Here is a 22,863-nt window from a genome sequence, read left to right as displayed (position 1 = left end):
ATGGCTACGTTCGACTCTCCTTCAATAGTGTTTGATTCAGCAATAGATCATGACAAAGAAATTACGTACCACGAACTCCTTGGACGTGGAGGCAGTGGCGAAGTATATCGGGTAACCTTTCGCGGCAATGACGCTGCAGCGAAAAAAATACTCCGGGTCCAAGAGAGTAGTACAGAGGAACAGCTCGAGAAACAAATCCATTTTTTGAAGGCGCTGAAGCACCCAAACATCATTAAGTATTATGGGTATGTGGTTACTCCCACCCATGATGTAATAATAACAGAATATGCAGCTAAGGGTTCTCTATACGACTATCTTAAGACGCAAACTCAACTTCCCGTGGAACTTAAGAAAAGATGGAGAATCCAGTCAGCACTAGGGATAAGATATCTACAAGAACACGGCGTTCTGCATCGCAATATCAAGTCGCCAAACCTATTGATCACCGCTGAGGATGACTTAAAGATAACAGATTTCGGCATTGTGAAGGATCCGACAAGTACCAAAAGTGGTAGCGGTTCTGTGAGATGGACTGCTCCAGAAATGTTGACAGAGTCTAAGCTGTCACCTAAGGTACCAGCTAAAGCAGATATATTTGCGTTGGGGATTGTGATATGGGAACTGGAATCGTGCGAAGTCCCGTATCAAGACTTCCAACGTCGAGAACATATTAAGAGGGCTATTGGGAAAGATGTACGCCCTGAAATACGGATTACTTGCCCACCCGCTCTTCGTGATTTGATTCAGCGGTGCTGGGACAAAGATGGCAACAAGAGACCCAACATTCATATCGTGATTCCTCGACTTTATGACATCGCGATGTTCGAAAAAAATTAGTCACTGAATTTCTTATGATTACAAAAACAGAATACGTTTAAATGTCGGCTTATATAAAGGTAATAGAACGTTTATAACATTCAAAAACTATTTTAGAAAACTTGATGCAAAATTATATCCTAATGTTATTTAAGTGTTGACAATCTATTTTGCAAAAATGTTTGCCCCAAAATATTTTGCGATAACATCTTCACATTTTAAAAATATTATTGTAGTGCTTTTCTTTTTCATATAAAACATGTGAAACGTTTTAATGACCTTTATATAACCCGACATTTAAATGTTATTAAAACGTTTTCTTTAAAACCAAAACGCCTTTATAGTACGCTTATAACGTTTTAAGAACATTTTTGTGTTTGCTGGGAAGTTCGTCATTTCTTATCTACATGACGTTGTACATTAATCATGGAAGAAAGAGATAATTTAGAATCATTCAAATTAGTCTTGGTTTTAAATGACTTTTACCTAAGTTTGACAAAGAACTATTTTCAGTGAGAGGGTATAGTTATTTCAATGCATTGACTACAAAGTTTGTTTCTTTTAATTTGCAAAGAAAACGTTTATATTTTGACAAGATTTGAAACTGTTGCTGTAGTTGTGGTTTTTGTTCATTTTATTGTAGTGTTTTTCTTTTTCATATTAAACGATTAAACGTTACATATTTGTATAACCTGATATTTAATGTTATATTCAAACGTTTTAACAATAAAAGAAGCAACATTTAACCCTCTGGACACTACTGGTCATCTAACAGCATTTCTGATTGGTTGATCTTGAACTTGAAATGCTCACTTGCATTTGCAGACGATCTTATTACGTAATACCCTCCTTGATTGGTTCATAATTGGACACAATATTCATTTTGGTCAATCGGCAGGTAGTTCTCACGGGGTTAAGACGTGTTAAAACATTTGTGTTTGCAGGGTAGATGCATGTCCAATTTCGGGATTTTGCCGATATATGCCGGCGCGCCGCGGCGGTTGGCCTGAACTATACTAATGAAAGACAGAGATTAAAAAAAAAGAGACTAGTTCGCCTCTGACGTCAGGACAAAGGCGCGCCGTGATTGGTTGCCGACCTGCGCAGAACGGCATTTTTGTCTAGTTGTCAGAATTTCAAACGCGAACTAGTCTTTATATCTCTCTCTGTAATTGTAGTTGGTCCCATCAAAAGTTATTATGAGCTACTTTGTTACAATTACCGCGTCCCAATCGTTGTCGAATAACACTTCGCCATCTCTGCGTTCAGAACACTCAGGCCCGCCGAGATACTCCAGCAGTTCTTGTTGTAATGCTGGACTCGCGGTACTGTGGAAATCCACAACATGCGCGAGAAAATCCACCTTCAGCTGCCCGTCTACATTCCCTTCTTCAAAAGAGTCAGTGATGTCTACTCGAGATTTCTGCTTGTAGTTTGTGAATGGAATCTTTTGCTTGGAACATGCCTCGCGAATGTGTTCGGAATTGCAGAAACGTAAGAGCTGGTCTTCGAATAATTTATAGCGATTCCATAGGCGCCAAAACCCACTGTTATCTGAAAAGGAAATGGTAAAGAATAAGTAGTTAACTTAGACAATGCTGTTTACATTGAAGTTCGGCGTTAGACTCCGAGCTACTCCGGTGTGTATCGATGCGTGTTCGAGCCCAGGCGATGTCTCTGTTCTCGTGAGACGGAAAGAAAAAGAGCAGGGTACACCAACTTGACGCGGGGTAAAGATAAAATACAGACTAGACGGTACACAGAGGGAGGAGGGGCAAAAACAGCAAATGTAGGCATTAGAAGTTGGATAAGTTTGATAGCCAAAAATTACCAGTTCCAAGGCCCACAGAAATGTTAAACCTGATATAAAGTTGGTAGTGAACTTGCTTTCATAGAGTAAAGACACAGCTTATTTTGGTCTGAGCTTGTTGTCTTGTTTGCTACCGAGTTCTATTTGGACTTACCTTCAGCTTTTGACTTGTATTTGTTTTTAAACTACAGAATATAGTTTTCACTGTTTGATTTAATATTTTGTAGTCTGTCTCTGAATTAGAGCAGTAATATCCATCAGCCCTATCCTACCCCTCCATATCTACGTAACTATGACACCAATGATCAGCACCTAACTTCCGACTTGTTCGCGGTTCCATCTTATTATACCAAGTCCTAGAAATCATCTACATAATGCAGAGGAACATGATTGTGCACTTTGGAATGCACTTCGGCGCCATTTTTTTTCGGGGGAGTGGGGATTGTGAATTTGGGGGAGTGGCACACATCCGTATTTTGTTTTTGTTTTGTTTTTAGTTTTGCATTTTTACTGGGGCGTGGGGGAATCTAGAACAGGGAAAAATTCCCCAAGACCATCCCCTGGCGCCGCCATGCAAGGTTAGGGGACAGTGACGCCCCGCGTTACTCAACCATCTTAATTTACCTGAGACAGTAATAATCATCATCATTCCACCATCCTCCAGCTGATCATACAACCACTTCACAGAGTCATCCAAATCATCGACATAATACAGAGAATGTATTGAACTGATGAAGTGATATTTCGTCGTGTCGCCACTTTCAACTTTCGACCTGCGGAATTCATCTAACCCCTGTTTTCGCCAGTCTGTGGTGATTCCATTGAGTTTGACGGCCATCTTGGTTGCTAGGTCTTGGTAGAGTTTAATTTGTCCTGCTGCGGGCTCGACGGCGATGTTTGAGATGAGCGGGTAACGGTCGCGAAGTTTACACATCATTTTGGTATCCATTTCACCTATTGAATAAAATCAGAAAAGATGTTAAAATATTTCGCGATGGCCTGTTTTATCACATCAAAATATTGATGAATTGACATACACATTGACATTATGTGACCTGCCAAACCGAAATGAGGGGAAGTCAAAAGTTCGTAGTTTCGAGACATTCTGACTGACTGAGTTGATTTCTTAATATAGCGCATTTCCAAAAATGAGCAATGTGCTTTACATGCAACAAAACAAATAATGCAGAAAAGGAGAAATATATGCAATGAAAGACCACTAGTACAAGTGGGTTTTTAAACTGGCTTTAAGGGGTACTACACCCCTGCCCAATTTTGTGCCTATTTTTGCATTTTTCTCAAAAATTATAGCACATTGGTGACAAGATATGTATATTATATGGGCAAGGACTACAACTACTGTACTGAAAATTCAGCAACTCAAAGCAAGTAGTTATTGATTTATTGATCAAATATTGGGTTTCCCTCATTTTTGACTGTAGCTCCACAACTGTTGTCTGTGTTGAAACAAAATTTCCAGTGCAGTAGTTGTAGTCCTTGCCCCTATAATATACATAGTGAGCTATCTTCAGTAGATAGCAGCATTAACACCATCTGATATGAGCTATCTTCAATAGATAGCAACATTAACACATCTAATATGAGCTATCTTTAGTAGATAGCAACATTAACACATCTGATATGAGCTATCTTTAGTAGATAGCAACATTAACACCATCTGATATGAGCTATCTTCAGTAGATAGCAACATTAACACATCTGATATGAGCTATCTTCAGTAGAGAGCAACATTAACACCATCTGATATGAGCTATCTTCAATAGATAGCAACATTAGCACCATCTGATATGAGCTATCTTCATTACATAGCAACAATAACACCATCTGATATGAACTATCTTCAGTAGATCGCAACATTAACACATCTGATATGAGCTATCTTCAGTAGATAGCAACATTAACACCATCTGATATGAGCTATCTTCAATAGATAGCAACATCAACACCATCTGATATGGGCTATTTTCAGTAGATAGCAACATTAACACCATCTGATATGAGCTATCTTTAGTATATAGCAACATTAACACCATCTGATATGAGCTATCTTCAGTAGATAGCAACATCAACATCATCTGATATGAGCTATCTTCAGTAGATAGCAACATTAACACCATCTGATATGAGCTATCTTCAATAGATATAGATAGCAACATCAACACCATCTGATATGAGCTATATTCAGTAGATAGCAACATTAACACCATCTGATATGAGCTATCTTTAGTATATAGCAACATTAACACCATCTGATATGAGCTATCTTCAGTAGATATCAACATCGACACCATCTGATATGAGCTATCTTCAGTAGATAGCAACATTAACACCATCTGATATGATCTATCTTCTTTTCAAAGTTTTAGGGGCCTGAGCTTTTGATCCTAGCAGGATCTTTATCAAAGGCAGAGTGACAAGACAACAAACAAACATGCATATATATAGGGACATGGACATAAAGGAAAAGGAAATTAGCAAGACAATAGAAGACATAAGTGTTTCTAGGGGCAGGAAGTGGGATGTCATGAATGGAAGTAAGAGGGATAAGAAAATGAATGAAGACAATGGGCTGAATAGAAATATGAAAATGAATGGCAACTACATGAACATAATACAAAATGATAGATGTAAATAGGAAACAAAAACTAAAATAATAAAGTGGAGGAAAAATATATTTAAAATAATTGGGAAAAAATGGGGGGGGGGCAAAATATTATGATGATGGAAAACAAGTTAGTCGTTTCCCTCTTGGATGTTGAGACCGTGTGGATGGATGGTACGAAGGCGCTTCATCCAGAATTTCTCCCTGCTGGCACGGATGATCTATCTTCAGTAGATAGCAATATTAACACCATCTGATATGAGCCATCTTCAGTAGATAGCAACATTAACACCGTCTGATATGAGCTATCTTCAGTAGATAGCAATATTAACACCATCTGATATAAGCTATCTTCAGTAGATAGCAATATTAACACCATCTGATATAAGCTATCTTCAGTAGATAGATAGCAACTTTAACACCATCTGATGAGCTATCGTCAGTAGATAACTTGCTATCTTCAGTAGATAGCAACATTAACATATCTGATATGAACTATCTTCAGTAGATAGCAACATCAACACCATCTGATATGAGCTATCTTCAGTAGATAGCAACATTAACACCATCTGATATGAGCTATCTTCAGTAGATAGCAACATTAACATATCTGATATGAGCTATCTTTAGTAGATAGTAACAATGATACCATCTGATATAAGCTATCTTCAGTAGATAGATAGCAACTTTAACACCATCTGATATGAGCTATCGTCTGTAGATAACTTGCTATCTTCAGTAGATAGCAACATTAACAGCATCTGGCATGAGCTATCTTCAGTAGATAGCTAACATGTGTTAATGTTGCTATTGAAGATAGCAACATTAACACCATCTGATATGAGCCATCTTCAGTAGATAGCAACATTAACACCATCTGATATGAGCTATCTTCAGTAGATGGCAACATTAACACCATCTGATATGAGCTATCTTCAGTAGATAGCAGCATTTAAGGTGGTACTACACCCCCTGATAAATTTTGTGGCTAATTGTGCATTTTGCTCAAAAATAACTAAACACTGGTAACAAAAGTTATGTATATTTTATATAAGGGCAAGGAATTGAAATTTCAGTGATTCAAGACTAGTGCTTCATTATGTTAACAAATGAGGTAGGCCTACATTCTAGCGGTACCTCTTTTCTGATCATAAATGACGTACTGCTTGTCTTGAGTCGCTGAAATTCTAGTGTAGTAACTGGATTCCTTGCCCTATAATATACATAACTTTTGTTACCAGTGTGTTATTATTTTTGAGAAAAATGCAAAAATAGTCACAAATTTATCAAGGGTGTAGTACCACCTTAAAAGTGCAATAATCATATTTTCAATCCATACCTGAGCCAACTCCGACACCAAGCGCTCTAAACGCTTCTCCATCTGCTATATTTAATTGTAGTTTCTTTGCCACTACCTCGCTAAACACATTTTCGCCCCAATTTGCCAACACTTGGTATTTCGCCGACGCCTGAGCGTAAACTCCGAATGATTTGATGTAATGATCTGGGTCGTGGAAGATGCTTTTGAGGTCACCTTTATCTTGTGTGCTCTTTGATGCCATTTTGGGATAATGGATACTGAAAAGAAAATGAGAAAACAACATTATTTTAAACGGTTTATGGAGCGTAATCTAATGTACCATTAGGGACTGGAAACATTTAGGCCTTACGCCAGGGAGGACAATGATAGTGAAATTCAAGAATTTTTTTCTGACAATCATCAAAAAAGGTTTGAAAAGGGTAAAACTTCCGGCTGATGTCCTCAAATACATACGCATAGCCGCTCCGCTGTATTTAGGTAACGTGAAGGATTGTGGGTAAAAAAGGCGCCAGAAGGATTAAGGCTAGTGTACCCCTCTGCTATCCGGTACGGCAATGAACATTTTGTACCCCTTCCCCTCTCCGGTTCGCTAAAACATTCTGTGCCCCTGATTACTCAGGTATCAATGTCTGTTCTCGCCTTCTTATTTGAAAAAGCAACAACATTGTCCCCAGTTATAAAGAAAATTTACAAAGGGACCACTTTTTAATATTAAACCGATTTTGCATGTAAGCCCCATGTAAGCTATTTAGAATAGGCCTATGGAAGATCCTTGCAATTTATGCTAGCAAAAAGTTATGTTCACCCCCTGTGTATGTCACAATTGAATACAGTACCTGAGTGGAAGAAGGACCCAACTCCAATTTTTAACAAAAATGAGTTAGACCCAGCATGTTATTGCCAGCAGACTGTTCTTCCTTATGTGTGAAAGATGAGCCAAAATCCACTCCACGTACACTTAATCGTGGTTTTCATGGAAGAAAGGCCCAACTCCATGGAGTTGGGCCCTTCTTCCACAAATATTGGGTTAAAGAGGAATTTTTGTTCCACCATGAAATCTACTTTTCAGTACAATAAACTGTCTTGCTAACATATTACATGCTTCTACTTGTGTAATTAATAGATACCGGTAATTACCAAATTTCTGTAGCTATTTATAACACATCTGCTTACGGAACTACTGTACCGTTGCCATGGAAACATCATATATAATTTCGAATGTATGTAATAATGTATGGCCATGTATTAAAGGTTCCCTGAAGATGAAAACATTATGTCTATAAAACTTTTCCAAATATTAAGTTTTTTCTTAATATCTCAAAACAGTTTCGATGGAGTTGGGCCCTTCTTCCACTCAGGTATTCAATTGGAACCAGCAGTTATATCGGGCTGCATCTTTTAGCTGGGATCTAAGACCTCGATCGTTGAAAACGTTCAAGAAAGACACAATGGTCCAAAAACCCAAGGAGGATGCCAATTTAAAAGCTGCAGTTTGCTCCAAGCAATAGGCATTGCATGGCATATTGATTTGTAAAAAAGCGTTATCGAACAAGAGAACTAGCGCCGTGTTTTCCATTGATAGCACACTTAAACTTTTGATTTCCGGCGTTCCTTCCTTAGGTTTCAATTAATTCTCAACTTCTAGTATAACTATAAATATCCAATGTGATATAAAACAATACAATAATAATTAATAGTAATTTTGCGTTAGATGCTTTTGATATACATGGAGGAATTGATTAACCGCTGATACACCTTTCTTTACAAAGTAGCCGCATACTTGCTCGATTTCTCACAGAAAACTATAGAGGTTATCCACTTCGCTCATGTGTGACTTCTAACAAAAGGCACTGGTTCCCGTAGTATTCCTCATTCAAACTAATTCAATGCACGACCTCGGAGTTACCTGCATGACTTTGGCGGGCTATTTTGAAACAGTCATGGTTGCACATGCAGGTACTTCTTTAGAATGTCCTAAACAAGGTATGCAGTCGTTGATAGGACATAGGAACGGCGTCCATGAGACTCAGCGAGTCTAATAGGACATGCAGCTTATAGAACATGGATAACCTTTATTGATAAAAGGAAGCCTCAGTCGATCTTTTTTTCTGGTGTTTAAGGTGGTACTACACCCCTTGAGAAATTTGTACCTATTTGTGCATTTTTCTCAAAAAATACTAACACACTGGTAACAAAAGTTATGTATATTATAGGGGTACGGAATCCAGTTACTAGGCCTACACTGGAATTTCAGTAACTCAAGACAAGCGGTACGTTATTTATGATAAGAAAAGAGGTACCACTAGAATGTACCTCATTTCTTAACATATGAACCACTTGTCTTGAATCACTGAAATTTCAGTGAAGTAATAGGGAGTATTATAGATTCCTTGCCCCTATAATATACATAGCGTTTGTTTACAGTGTGTAGTTATTTTATCCAGCCTAGATATTTTAAAAAGATAATTAATATTTACATGTAGGCGGTTATTAAACTGCAGATATTGGCCTGTATACAGTACACTATAGCCTATATTACACCCCCAGACAGGGTCTAATTCTGCATAAAACCGGGCAACTTTATTTCTATAGATCTGCTGCGCATTCAAATTGCATTGTATTGCATCGTAATTTTATTTGTGTCTATGCTAATTATGTTTACAAAACATGAACTCACGTGTTTTCAAGCAAATTCGCCGATAATAGGTGATCAAAAGCGATCGGAATGTTACAAAAGTACAGATCGCATTCAGCTTACTTCATATGAGATGATCTTTGGAAAAATACGGCATAATTTGTCTTGGTGTTTGCGGAATGCCATGCAGTAAAATATTAATACGTTGCGGCAATTCATGATTGACAACTAACAATCGGCGTGTCCTTCGTATCCTCCACTGTCAATTTCTTATCCACTCACTAATCCTCACAAAAGCTTTGTGTTGATTACGTAATGCGTGGAGGCAAATTGCAATAAGTACAATGAAATAATGAGTAGGGCGGGCTCCGAGGCGGGTTTCTTCTTCATCTTACGTAACAGTATTGTTCTCCAAAAAAACCCGGAAGCTTGTCGTTTGGAGCTCTAGCTGAAACACAGCAAGATAATGTAAGATAGTAAATGTAAACCTGTATTTTAGCTAGAGTATCTCGAGCTACCCCCCCCCATCTCTCCAGGCCTATCTACCGTATCTACAGCTATACATTATTTTACAGTATTAAAATCGTTCTTACCGAAATCGTTATATCGCAGTCTACTATAAATGCCTATTCAATCTCCTCCGATTTTGGTATTTAGAGTCTTTTGCTTCAATTTCACTAATGCGGTATATAGCCTATATACTTTGCCCACGTGTTCGATATGGTCAGTCTGGGTCAGTGCGACGTGCTGTTTTGCGCCAGCGTGAGCTCTGACCATTAAAGGGGGTGACATTTCTATAGAATTACGATCTTACGATCCAGATGACCGTCCATCTCTTCACGGTCTATGCTTGAATTCATTGTTAAGTTTGAAGTACCGGTACCAATCAGCTTATTTCAATCATAGACCGTGAAGAGATGGACGGTCATCTGGATCGTAATTCTATAGAAAGTTCACATTATGCTGAGACCATGTACGTCTCGCTCGCACCTGTTGGATTAGTGTGTTTGAAAGAAGCGGCATTCAATGGAAGTACATACTTTGTCTCTGACACAGTTACGACTGCAAAGTAAACTCTGTTGTCACAAAACAATTATAGTTACAAGAAATGCCACGGTACACACCGTCGACGTCCTATACGATAAATATAAATTTAATACTCCGTTGGTGAGCGACGGGCGAGTGGTAGTGAGCGACAGGCGAGTGGTATTTCACTGAACGCAAGAAAAGGAGTTCTATCTGATTGGCTAGCAATCGATCGCTTAGGTCGCTCAGTAGTCAACTACAAACTCATGCATTCAATTCGATTGAAATCGATTATTCTATTATTGACGAAGATAAAGAGCGTGATAGTGTGTCAATAATGTACATTGTATTGCACCTGGTTTTACCAGCATTCCTTTATAAAATAATTTTCTCAAAGAGTTGAATATTATCAACATTTTTACCCAGGATTTCAAATGTTTTACCGCGAAATTGCAGTTAAACATATCCACAGCAAAATACCGGCCCTCACTAATTAGTACATTTAATTTCCAGTTAGTACATTTAAACGAAACCTGTGATTTACGTGACAACAAATAAAATTTTCTTACAATAGAAATATCATATGGGATACTGATATGGTAGGCCGCAACCGCCACAACGTGGAGCTGCTACGCGTAGCTGACTTTTTGTTCCGTGGAGCCAAATTGACCAATCATGTTAGAGTTTTTCATTACTCGGAGGTAAAACTGACCAATCAAGTACGACTTACTCATTACGTGAAGCGAATTTAGTCATTAAGAATTTGCCAGACGAGCTTCACGTAGTTGCAAGATATCCTCGGTCACGATAGTTATGATTCAAAAAGTAATTTATGAAAAGTACGAACCGACTTATTATTAAGATGGACATGCACTCACAAGAAACTCATACAGTATTGTACACAACTATATAGCTAGGCAGAGTGGTGGTAAACCATGCACACAATTCTGCGATCTGCAGTGTATCGCCGGAAGCTGATTTGTACATCTTGCGCGGCGTGGCCTGCGGAATTCGACCTTCAGCAAACCAGTTCGGATTTACTTTACATACTAGTAGTAGGCCATACATACTGTAGTTACGGTACTGCCCGTTTTCCTATACACAATACTCAGTGCGCTCACCATTGACGCGTGACCTAGTGTATGTTAGAAGTATTATGCCATTGCCTATATGACGTCACTGTGTAAAAAATAACCAGTCAATATTTAAAGTATTCTCTGAAATTCTAGAAAATATAGTTTTGTAACATTTCCTAAATTTTTAGCTAATTTAGGTGTTTGGAAATATTGGTACTTTTGTGTTTTAGGAAGGATATGTAAACGACAGATAACACCAAAAAATATGAACAAATTATTTCTAAACCGTGTTAAGTCTGCAAACCATTATGCTTCTCATTTTCAAGAACGCTGGTTAACAATAAGCAGACTATTGTCTCATTTCGTAAACAAAAGCCCAGACAGTATTGTTACCTTGCGTTCGCTTTATACTCATTCACCCAACTGAAACTATAATACCAGCTCATTGTTCATTGCACAGGTAAAACAGACACAAGTGCAGTGTGTATTTAACCAGAGAAGATATGATGTAACATAGTTGAGCTGTTTTCATTGAGTTTAATCTTGGTTTAATAGCTTTTAATGGGGTTTAAGTCCTTCAAAGGTCGTGGTGAATTCTACTGTAGACATGACTGCATCATGATTATTTTAAAGTCAACAACATTCAACAATATGATCACCGTGATAGTATGACAGTATCAGTACCGTGGGTGTCAGTGATCCTGGCCTGACACAGTAGACAAACAAACAAACACGCCACACACGTGGCACATGCATGCAAGGTAACATTGACTATACACTAATCAAACAATGGTATTGATCCTGTACAACTGTTTGTGGTTTATTTACATTCGATTCATTTAAAATCCACATAGTAAACATTAATTTTGGCAAGAGTTTTTCTCTCTGGAACGATGATGCATCAACTGGCTCCGCGTAATGAAAAGATCTAACATGATTGGTCAATTTAGCTCCGCGAAGCGAAAAGTAAGCTACGCGTAGCAGCTCCACGTTGTGGCGGTTACGGCCAGCCATATACTGATCATGCGAAAATCGTAAAACATAGAATAGAAACAGTGTGGCCGGCTCTCAAAATCTCAAATTGTATGCATAGCCTGAGTCGCACAGCCTATCTCGAACAAAATAGCTCAAAATCACCATGCGTAGTTGTTGAAAAACGTGAGGATTTATCGTACTACCACGGCAATTTTTAACACGAAGATATAGGGATGACGACGGTGTGCGGTAAAAACTGCTTATTTGATTCAGTTTGAATTTAAATACATATATTCACCGTTACGATTTATCTAACAATACGGGTAACTCTGACATTAAATTAGTTTCACTTTGCGTTATGTAAGCTGTGGTCTCCACGTCATGCTTGAGTGCATGGAGGCTCATAGCACAACATTCCATTGGTTTGCGACTGATAATGCAATTGAGTGGACGAGACTTGAGTTATTGACCTTTTGTACGATAAATCGATTCGATGGCAGGTTTTGTTTGAAGACTATCTTCTCTTTGTGTTCAGGCGAGACGATCATAGCTTCAAAGGATTGCTGCAGATGACCGTCCATGTCTTCACGGTCTATGTTTCAATAGAGGTGGATGCCCATGGAGCTAATAAACCTGGAGGAGCATAACGCATTGTTGCTTTGTGCCGATTTCAATTTCCGCCAAGCTATTCATCGAAAGGTACCTTTTGTTCGAGACAAAGGAGTTCCGCCATTAAATCGGTAACTGACCTGACAGCGTATTAACGCTTTAATAGGCAGGCTATACTATCAATAAGCGGAAGTCGCGTGAAAGCGCCTACACCAGCGCACTGAATGGTTTATTGTTCTATTGTGTCCGATTTGAGCGCTGACATATTGGAAAATGTTGCCAATCAATATTCATGAAGCCGTGCGATTGACACCTACAATTGTTCAATTGGGCGACTTTATTGTTAGGTGCATTTATTCATACATTGGGCGTATCGAACTGCATCGGTTGGCTTGCAAAATTCGGACTTGAGCACAGATGTTTTGAGCACACATTTCTATTTTACGCCTTTAAAAGGTGTATAGGAAAACGATAGTAACATGTTCAAATATTCAAATGTCCGGCTCGACGCGCTCGCAGTATGTGATAAATTTGGGTTTCCCAAATCTTGCATGTGTAAGGGGGGGCAAAGATGGTTTGGCACGTCAAAGAGGGGAAAAAGACGTTTGGGCGTCAAGGGGGGGTGACAAATATTTTATTATTGCTGTGCAATAATCATGTGTACCCCGGTCAATTCTCAAACTGGTCTAGCAAAAATCGCTTGCACCCCCCTTTGACAGTGTCAAAATTTCCCCTCCCTTTCGTGCCAAATAACCTTCCTTAAAACTGCTCCCCCCCCCCCCAACTTTTGGGCTGCCAAAAAAAATCTTGCATCATGGCGCCGTATTTGAATGTGTGTTTGGTATTCACTTTCTCATAAGAAAATAATATCAATCTTTACTAATCAGATATCGAATTTTCATACAATTTATTTGGGTATAATTAAATACAGTTTTAAAACAGTATTTATGGAAAAATTTGTGACTTTCTCCGCTTGGAGGGGACACAGAATCGATTAAATGCTGAATTGGCTTATTCGATGGCTGATTTTGGGGGATTCGCAGCGAGTGATATTTAGTGCCAATGGTGAATGGAAAATCGCTCATTAGAAATCGAGTTTGGGCGAGCGGTGGCGCAGCGAGAGCCATCGCTCGCCTCAAACGACAAGGCCTGAATCACCCCCCCACACACACACACACACCCACACACAAACACGCAGCACCACGACCCCCCCCACCCCGTGTTCACCTCCGAACGCATATACCTCCGAAGGACTGTCTGTCCGTTGCAGAGCCTGTCTACGGTTTAAAGTCAAATGTCATCGTGTGTCCTCATTTGTCGGCATACACATAGAGGACCTACACGCACACACATTTTCGTGCCCATCAAACTGGATTGAGATTTTCGCATCAGAATATATCTCCTATTTCCCTCATATAAACCCCAGTGAAGTTATAGACCTGAAGCCTGAAACAATTTCGTTTAGATTCATGTATTATGGACAGTATAGACTTGGGTGTTGTGCTTCCATGTATTTTATATTATAGAAAACATCGAACGTTAAAATCGGGTCACACATCTTTAAATCTATCAGAATCTGTAATATTTAAATAAACCTTTATGGAATGCGAGATTATTACTATAAACATTGCTCATGTGTCCGGATTCTAACGTGCACGCGAGTTTTACAAAAAAATATATTATTTTAAAAGCAATTTACAGAAACAGACAATTTAATATAATATTTACAGTTATAACGCCCCATAGACTGTGTAGGCACATACAGGTCTACAATCCCGGTTCGAACACCGATGTGTCAAAGTAGGACTGTTTGAAACCGTATTTCTGTTATACTTGACATACTAAGATTTCGCTTTCTTTGGTGTAAAGTCTGAACACTTCCCTACTACTACAACCCTCCCTCTGCCCCACCGATTCTTATGAAAATAGTCTCAAATGTTTCGTCTCCTATATAAACAACTAAGAAAAAGAATAGTTTGCCATAGCTAGGATGCTTTGTTACCATGGTAACAAGGTGGCAAAGTTCAACACCCATTGAATCCAATAGACCTTACCTTTTTTGCTATGTTACCATGGTTACACACATCATATACAAATATACAAACTATTGTTTTTCTGCATGGATTTTCTATGATGAACATTTTGAGACTATTTTGGTGAAGATCGGAGCATTTTTCAGGTTTTGACCCCTGTGGAGGTCAAAGCGTGACTTTGACCTTTTTGCTTATAACCCCAGAAAGGTATGTCACAGATAGGTAAAGTATACTTCTCTGGATCGCCATGACAAGAGGAACAATTTGGAGAACTTTTCAACAGCATTTGAGCAATTTGAATGTTGACCTCTGTGTGAACTTTGACCCGCCATATCTCAAAATGCCCAATGCTGAGAGAGGTCTAGTAAACTTATTTCTGAAGTTTGTGGTCTTGAAAAGCAATATGCATCAAAAACAAAAATATGGACACCAAAACAAGCAGCCGTACTATATGAATTGACATAGGTCAGTCCTTCCCGGCATAGGTGCCATTTTGTTTCCTACATGATATTATTCCCGCCTAATATGCCTACTTGGATATAAAAACACATTGATTTTGTCAACATATTTACTATATATAAAAATAATTATTACTAGATTTTACAATATATTCTATAATAAATCGATTGAATATGACGGTGATTCTTGACCTTGCTTGATAGAAACAGACCCGTCACAATAGGATCAATGGATCTTGGGAAATTATAGTTACATCGCGCCGGCATTTAAAGCCGGTTGTTGGGTGGTACAACTATAAATTATTACAAACATGTTCATTACCTCAGCGACTTGTTTTGTATTGTGTGTTGAACATAAGATTAGTCAAAGGTAAAACATGAGTCCCGTTGAACTTCCGCAAGAGGGCGTAAGCATGATTGAATGTCTAGTCACTAGTCATCACAATGACCGAAAATCTATCGAAAGCAACTACATGTAATATGTGTATAGTAGAAAATGTCACGTTCAAAACATGCAAAGGTTCGTCAACAGTTTCACGCCGCATGCTAACGTAGGTTTGTCTTGTATGGAACGCTCAGTCATAAACCAACAGCGTCATTGACGTCAATGTTGGTGCTCTGTTGTTGCTGCTGCACCATGTCAAGCATTTGCTGAATGTAGACACCCAAACCCACGCAGTAGAGAACAACTACCAGTACACCGAACAGGACACCGGCTATGATCCATCTCTTCGCGGACCTGTTGGCGTCATTTGCAGCATGTTCGTCCCCATAGGCATGATTGATACGACCCTACAACACATGAATAATAAATGAAAACAGTTTAATTTCTAAAGGTGACAACTGACCCTACAACATATAGCAACTAGATGCAATAAGTGAAGCTCTTCCTCCTCCTCCCCTCTTCTCCTCCTTCTCTCCTTCGGGATGTAACATCAAACCAACTAACATGTTCATGAGGACCTCAAGATGACTTACCGTCATTGTTTTAATGATGGCAATAATTCCAAATGGCGTACAGCAAAACATAGTCACCAGTACGGCCCCAACAAGAGTACTTGTGTTGTCTGACGGCGCCTGTTTGTCTCCAAACCTACTAGACATCTCCAAATATGCAACCGGGGGAACATCATGCGTCTAAAGCAAAATAAAAAAGACGATCTCAATAGACAATGGCATAGAACCCCCCTCCCCCGCCCTGTTGGCCGTAATGATCAGGCACTCGTACTCCCCTTCCACTACATTGTATACCTCATCGTCGTGAAATATTAGTGCTGGATTATTAAAGGGCCCGGGATAAGGCACTCAATTAGGGGCTGTGCAATAATTTTTATGAGCCCGGGGGGGGGGTAAAATTTCCAAACGGCTCGCCAAAAATCGCTTGCCCCACCCCCTCTTGGCCCGCCAAAAATCGCTTCCCCCCCCCTTCTAGGTCTGCCAAAAAATCTGTACTGTTTTCCTAAGCCTTTTTAAAGCGTTTTATTCAAAAGGCGCCCCAAATGTTTGCCAAAAATTGCTTCCCCCCTCGCGACTCGCCAAATATTTCTTGCCCCCCCCCAATTTTACCATCCCCCCCAGGGCTCATACTTATTGCACAGCGACCCCTTAGGCAAAGGGGCTTCTGAACTAAAATTTCAACATATTTTCTTTTAGTGTATAGTGAACTAAAATTGGGCCAAATTATATAGGCTGAGGTCCTAAGAAAGTCCTTTTTTTTTCAAATTTGAACATAGGTTTGGGACTTTTACTCAAATAAAGCATAAGAACTGGAGCATGATCCTCAAATGCAAATCATTGGAACTGCCAGAGAACCTGTAAAGGGGACCCTATAAATCTCCGCAAGCACATACTCGTACCACTTTCACACGTGGGTCACGGTGGGTGCCCCCTCCCAATTACAAGATTACATATAATTAAATTATCAGGAGTGTAACTGTTACCTCATCATCGTGAAATGTGGGTGGAATAATAAATTCTTTGTCTGAGTTCATCGTGGGTACATCATCAGCGCCCTCTATAGGCTCCTGGTCTGCGTGCATTGTGTCCATGATCGTCGTCTGTCATCAGAGTCCTGTCAGTCCACAAAGAAGCATAGACCTGTGGAACATTCAATATGAAAATAGTGTGTTACATTTTGCAATGTATATTTGGCTTCTTTAGAAAGCAAAAATTACGGGAGATATTCATCATTTTCTACCCCGGGTATTGATTTAGTTTCCCTGCTGTACAATGTAATTATTTCCCAGGCGATGTCGATGTGCCACGTGTACCGAGAACCGCGAATGCCGAGAACAGGGAAAGCCGAGAACCGCTCTAGTTTGGTATCAGTCTTGAAAATTCATGCTGCAGGCCTAATCGGCAACCGAAAGTAATAATAATAATAATTATTATTTATTTATTTATTTCCCATCATAAAAACACAACAATATAACAAATAAACAGCAAAACACTGATGGGGGAGGTGCAACTGAAAGCAACAATGCCTTAAAGGAGTATTTCGTGATCCTAGCATCCTCTTTTTATGACATTTTTCAGTAGATATCCAAGAAAAAACCTATTCCCAAAATTTCAGTTGATTCCGATTTTGCGTTTGCGAGTTATGCATGATTATGTGTATTACACTTCTCCATAGACAATGTGTTGTAATTTTCACGATATCTTTGCCAAACGAATTAATCTGCAAGAAATATTTTGTACATAAACATTATGTAGCCAGAGGTTTCCATTAATATAAAATCTCAACTTTTTTTGAGAAAAGTGGGGGGATGATGCTGTGGATCACGAAATGCCCTTTTAATACTATACAAATAAACACACAGCCAAATTCTACAAACCTCACATCTCACACAGAGAACTCACGTCGAAAGCATGAAGTAGATACATTATAATTACGTATATCGATTTTCAGATATAAACAAATACATAAACGTGTAGAGTACATAGAACATATTTTACCTGACAGATTTTAGATTTGTTTAAAATTGTAGTGATACATAATAATTTCTGGCAATAATAAGTGAGAGCATGTTGAAAGTACTAATTATGTCTAAAATTGAATGCTTTTAATACGTATTTGTCTATAATTAGGGTAAAGCAGGGCATTAAGTACCATGGGGTATTAAGTACCAATCAATAAACAAGTAATTATTATGCATATTAGGGAATCCTGACCATTATTTTAAATATGCCTTGCAAGAGTGGTTTATAATAGCTACTCATTAAAAATGATCAGTGCTTATGTAACACTCATGTTAGTTGCTCCTCGCAATTTGACCCAAACATCATCTTGGCTAGACCCTCCCTCGGGTCCATGGAAAACGACTGGTAATGTAGATTACATAGCATTAAAAACCAACCCAATACATGACTTTCACGTTCACTTTATAATACGAGTATATTTCTATATTGCTGCATGGTTGACTGTGGTGGGTGTAATTAGTGGCGTCGATTTGTGGATGAAGAGGAATGGGTTTTTGGCATTGAAGAAAATAAGGGGGGGGGGGGACTTTGGCATTTTTTTTCATAGGGCATTATGAAATTATTTATTGTTACATTATCCAGAGATGGACTCGAACCGAGACTGGGGGCCAGTCTACATCTTGGCAGACATCTTCAAAGTACTTTTTAGTATCTCGGACTAGATAAAGTACGTCATTTAACATACTTTTTTCTACATGAGGTATAGATCAACAACTTTTGATAGTTTCATCTGATAGAGTACACATTTGGCAAGCATATATCAAGATTTATTTGTCTCATTAAGGGGTATTACACCCTGGCCAATTTGTGCCTATTTTTGCATTTTCTCAAAATTATAGCCCATTGGGGACAAGTAAGATATGTATATTATAGGGGCAAGGACTGCAACTACTGCACTGGACATTTTATTTCAGCACAGACAACAGTTGTGGAGTTCCAGTCAAAAATGAGGAAAACCAATATTTGATCAATAAATCAATAACTACTTGCTCTGAGTTGCTGAATTTTCAGTACAGTAGTTGTAGTCCTTGCCCTATAATATACATATCTTACTTGTCACCAATGTGCTATAATTTTGAGAAAATTGCAAAAATAGGCACAAAATTGGCCAGGGGTGTAGTACCCCCTTAAATGATTTGAAGAGAAAAAAATGTCATGTTGAAAGTGGACTTCCGACTGATGTCACCACTTTCGCTAGGCCTCTTAGTAAATTACAGCTTATGGTGTGCTTGTTTGAAGATTGCACTAAGACCACAAGTGTATAAGGCCGTGTAAAATTAATATTTTGGTTCTCGTCCCTCCCTCCTCAATTTCTGGGATTTGTCAGATTTTTTTTTTTTTTTTAGATTTTTCAATTTTTTAGACTTTGGAATGATTTATGAAATCTTCATACATATAAATAAGTTTATTAGAGAACAAGCATCACTTCCAAGTCTTTTTGTGGTACTCTAGGGGTTTATCCTCAGAATCTCACATTTGAAAAAAAAAAAAAAAAGGGCCTCATCGTTTCCTCGAGCACTGTTGGAGAAGACCGAAAACTACTGACAATGCTAATTTTACATTGAAAAAAAACAAAACAAAAAAACACCTCCTCCCTCATCAATTCATGAAAATCCTCTGGACGAGAACCAAAACATTAATTTTATACGGCCTAATATATATATTTCCTGCTGTACATAGCTGAATAACAGGTCTGTCAAGTGAAACCATTAAAAACAGAAACAAGTATTAAATAAAAGTCACGTTTGATGAAAACTAAAAATGGGGGTCCCTAATGCCCCACTTTACCCTATATACTATAGTTTGTGCAAATGCCACAACTCCCTGACATTCATGTACAAACAGTAAATTACGCTAAGGGGTGGTGCAATAATTATGTGTACCCACGTGGTGGTGAAGATTTTGGCAGGCCAAAAGGGGGGCAAGCATTTTTGGCAGGTCAAAAGGGGGGGTCAAGCGATTTTGGCAGGTCGAAAGGGGGGGCAAGCAATTTTTGGCACAGATATTTTGGGTACCGTTTCTAGATTACGCCCTAAAAAGTCTTAGGAAAACGTTAGGAATACATTATGCAAAATTTCCTGCTCGCTGCGCTCGCATTATATGATAAGACAATTTAAGGTTTTAAATTCGGGTTCCCCAAAATCTTGCATGTGTAAGGGAGGGGGCAAATATTTTTTGGCACGTCAAAAAGTGGGGGGCAAAGGTTTTTGGCACGTCGAAAGGGGGGCAAAGCATTTTTGGCAGACCATTTTGAGAATTCACCACCCCGGTGGTACACATAATTATTGTACCACCCCTAATTACCGTACCGATAGCCTAGTTTAAAAATAATGCACACCCAATATTTTAGGGGCTGTGCAATAATTATTTCCCCCCCCCCCCGTGGTAAAATTTCCAAACGGCTCGCCAAAAACGCTTGCCCCCCCCTCTCGGCCCGCCAAAAGTCGCCCCCCCCCCCCGCTTGCATATTTAAGCGTTTCCGTACTGTTTTCCTAAGCCTTTTAGAGCGTTTTATTAAAAAGGTGCCCGATGAATGCGTGCCAAAATTGCTTGCCCCCCCTTTTGGCTCGCCAAAAATTTCTTTGCCCCCCCCCCAATTTTACCCTCCCCAGGGCTCATAATTATTGCACAGCCCTTATATAAATACGATCTTAATGTTGAGAGTGTAGAAGGTATTTTTGTATAATCTTATGCAGTGTTGGAATTAAGCATTTTTTATGCGTAGCAAAATTTGCTTTCATTTTCTCCTGGTACATCGTGCATTCACATACTCATACTGGTAGCCAACTTCAGTGTGTAAGTCTATGGCATAAAAATGCTCAACTCCAAAATTGTGTAGCATTTTGCTACATGTACGCGATACCAGCTATTTCCAACGCTGATCTTCTATCTAGGCCTAGTATAATTTAGAATCGGTATACAAAATAAATACATGACTTACCTTTATGTTGAAGGACGTTCATATCAATCGGCATGTATTAAATATGAAATGAATTCAGTATACAGATCAACGGTATACAGATACATTATGTCTATTGTATTGAGTGAGGTCAAGTGCATTGTACCGTATTCAGATGCACAACTCTTTAGGGGCTGTGCAATCATTATGGGGAGGGTAAAATGGGGGGTAAGAAATTTTGGCGAGCAGAAAGGGGGTAAGCAATTTTGGCCAGCCGAGAGGGGGAACGATTTTGGCACACATTCATGGGGCGCCTTTTAAATAAGGGCTGTGCAATAATTATGAGCCCCCCCCCCCCATGGTAAAATGTCCAAACGGCTCGCCAAAAATCGCCCCCCCTCGGCCCGCCAAAAATCGCTTGCCCCCCCCCCGGCCCGCCAAAAATCTTTGCCCCCTGTAATAATATTAGATGAACTCATATTATAAACTCCCTATGAACTCTATACCTCATTAAGTTTTACCACTATCTTGCCCAGTGCCAACACCGTATACCTACTCCTTTATTCGCCAAACGCCAAGAGTTTCTAGAATGCTGTTAAAAAAAAAAATTAATGCTAATTTATTGCACATTCTAGGGAAGCGTGGTTACCTTTTTGAAATTTTGAAATAACCGAGTGAGAGGGTTTTCAAGGAAATATTTTTCCTGTCAAAACAAGCGATTTTTGGCGTGCCGAGAGGGGGGGGGGGGCAAGCGATTTCCATTTGCGAGCCGTTTGGAAATTTTACCCCCCGGGGGGCTCATAATTATTGCACAGCCCCTTACTTGTTGAATCAAGTATAGCTATAGTGGGAATTCCAATTGAATGAACGCAGCTTTCAATAGCGTGACGAATTTTTGCGTACACTGTGCGATGCACGCCAGCGTGTGCGACTGTGCGTGAGTAACGCGGAAGTGAATCCAACCATGCCAACGCACTCGTGATTGGATAGCATTGTATCCAAGGTAGTGCGTTGGCGTTGTAGTTTGAAATACGCAATATACGATCGCGGTTGGATCGAGTGCAGCTGTTAAAAGCTGCGTTCATTCAATCGGAATTCTTACTATAGTAGCTGCTAGTGAGGGAAGCAAACAGATTCAAAGCGCTACAAAATGTATGAGAAAAGTTTCTAACTATTAATACCCGAAATCCTATCGTGTTCGACCAGTAATGTCATGGGATTTAACTACAGAAGAGAAAAAGGTCCCAAAAACTGTTTTGGATAGATTTGTTTCACACTTTGTACCCAAAACAAACTTTAGGGTAAACAGGTATAACCTACAAAGGTACAGGCAGGAACAAAATGAAAGTACTGATGACTTTGTAACACGTTGCAAAATTCAGGCCAAGAAATGCAAATTCCCTGATGGTGAACTTGAGGAAAGATTAGTTGAGCAATTAATAATTGGTACCAAGCACAAAAAGGTGCAACAAACATTGTTGGGCAAAGATGAAAATTTAAAACTTGATGCAGCTTTAATTGAAGCCCGCACGTATGAAGCTACTCTAACTCATATGGACGAATTAAATGATAAGAAAAAACTGAATATTGATGCCTTTGGTAG

The 22,863-nt window shown here is 39.1% G+C and overlaps 3 protein-coding genes across 3 annotated transcripts; 1 reads left to right on the top strand and 2 right to left on the bottom strand.

Annotated features, from left to right (window-relative positions):
• Positions 1 to 837, top strand: LOC140143301 (uncharacterized). Its single transcript, XM_072165191.1, has one exon. The coding sequence runs from the start codon at positions 1 to 3 to the stop codon at positions 835 to 837; it is 837 nt and encodes a 278-aa protein (XP_072021292.1).
• A 441-nt stretch (positions 838 to 1,278) lies between these two features.
• On the bottom strand, positions 1,279 to 10,037 carry LOC140146636 (histamine N-methyltransferase B-like). Its single transcript, XM_072168507.1, has 4 exons — positions 9,799 to 10,037; positions 6,589 to 6,827; positions 3,251 to 3,580; positions 1,279 to 2,370 (listed from the first exon to the last, which is right to left on the bottom strand). The coding sequence occupies exons 2-4, from the start codon at positions 6,809 to 6,811 to the stop codon at positions 2,021 to 2,023; spliced, it is 903 nt and encodes a 300-aa protein (XP_072024608.1). The 5' UTR covers positions 6,812 to 6,827; positions 9,799 to 10,037; the 3' UTR covers positions 1,279 to 2,020.
• A 4,548-nt stretch (positions 10,038 to 14,585) lies between these two features.
• LOC140146638 (uncharacterized) lies at positions 14,586 to 21,392 on the bottom strand. Its single transcript, XM_072168510.1, has 4 exons — positions 21,303 to 21,392; positions 17,323 to 17,479; positions 16,361 to 16,519; positions 14,586 to 16,174 (listed from the first exon to the last, which is right to left on the bottom strand). The coding sequence occupies exons 2-4, from the start codon at positions 17,428 to 17,430 to the stop codon at positions 15,962 to 15,964; spliced, it is 480 nt and encodes a 159-aa protein (XP_072024611.1). The 5' UTR covers positions 17,431 to 17,479; positions 21,303 to 21,392; the 3' UTR covers positions 14,586 to 15,961.
• Between the last annotated feature and the right edge of the window lie 1,471 nt (positions 21,393 to 22,863).

This window comes from Amphiura filiformis, chromosome 2, assembly GCF_039555335.1.
Source record: "Amphiura filiformis chromosome 2, Afil_fr2py, whole genome shotgun sequence".
Classification (NCBI taxonomy): Eukaryota; Metazoa; Echinodermata; class Ophiuroidea; order Amphilepidida; family Amphiuridae; genus Amphiura; species Amphiura filiformis.
This window is presented reverse-complemented; position numbering and strand designations above follow the sequence as displayed.

Bases quoted from the DNA above. Each gene is read 5' to 3' on its own strand.
- LOC140146638 (XM_072168510.1), bottom strand. From the start codon at position 17,430: ATGGACACAATGCACGCAGACCAGGAGCCTATAGAGGGCGCTGATGAT. The intron at 16,520-17,322 runs GTAACAGTTACA...ATTTTGCTTTAG, and splicing joins CCACATTTCACGATGATGAG to ACGCATGATGTTCCCCCGGT. The intron at 16,175-16,360 runs GTAAGTCATCTT...CATGTGTTGTAG, and splicing joins CCATCATTAAAACAATGACG to GGTCGTATCAATCATGCCTA.
- LOC140146636 (XM_072168507.1), bottom strand. From the start codon at position 6,811: ATGGCATCAAAGAGCACACAAGATAAAGGTGACCTCAAAAGCATCTTC. The intron at 3,581-6,588 runs GTATGGATTGAA...TTTATTCAATAG, and splicing joins TGGTGTCGGAGTTGGCTCAG to GTGAAATGGATACCAAAATG. The intron at 2,371-3,250 runs GTAAATTAAGAT...TTTCCTTTTCAG, and splicing joins GATGATTATTACTGTCTCAG to ATAACAGTGGGTTTTGGCGC.
- LOC140143301 (XM_072165191.1), top strand. From the start codon at position 1: ATGGCTACGTTCGACTCTCCTTCAATAGTGTTTGATTCAGCAATAGAT.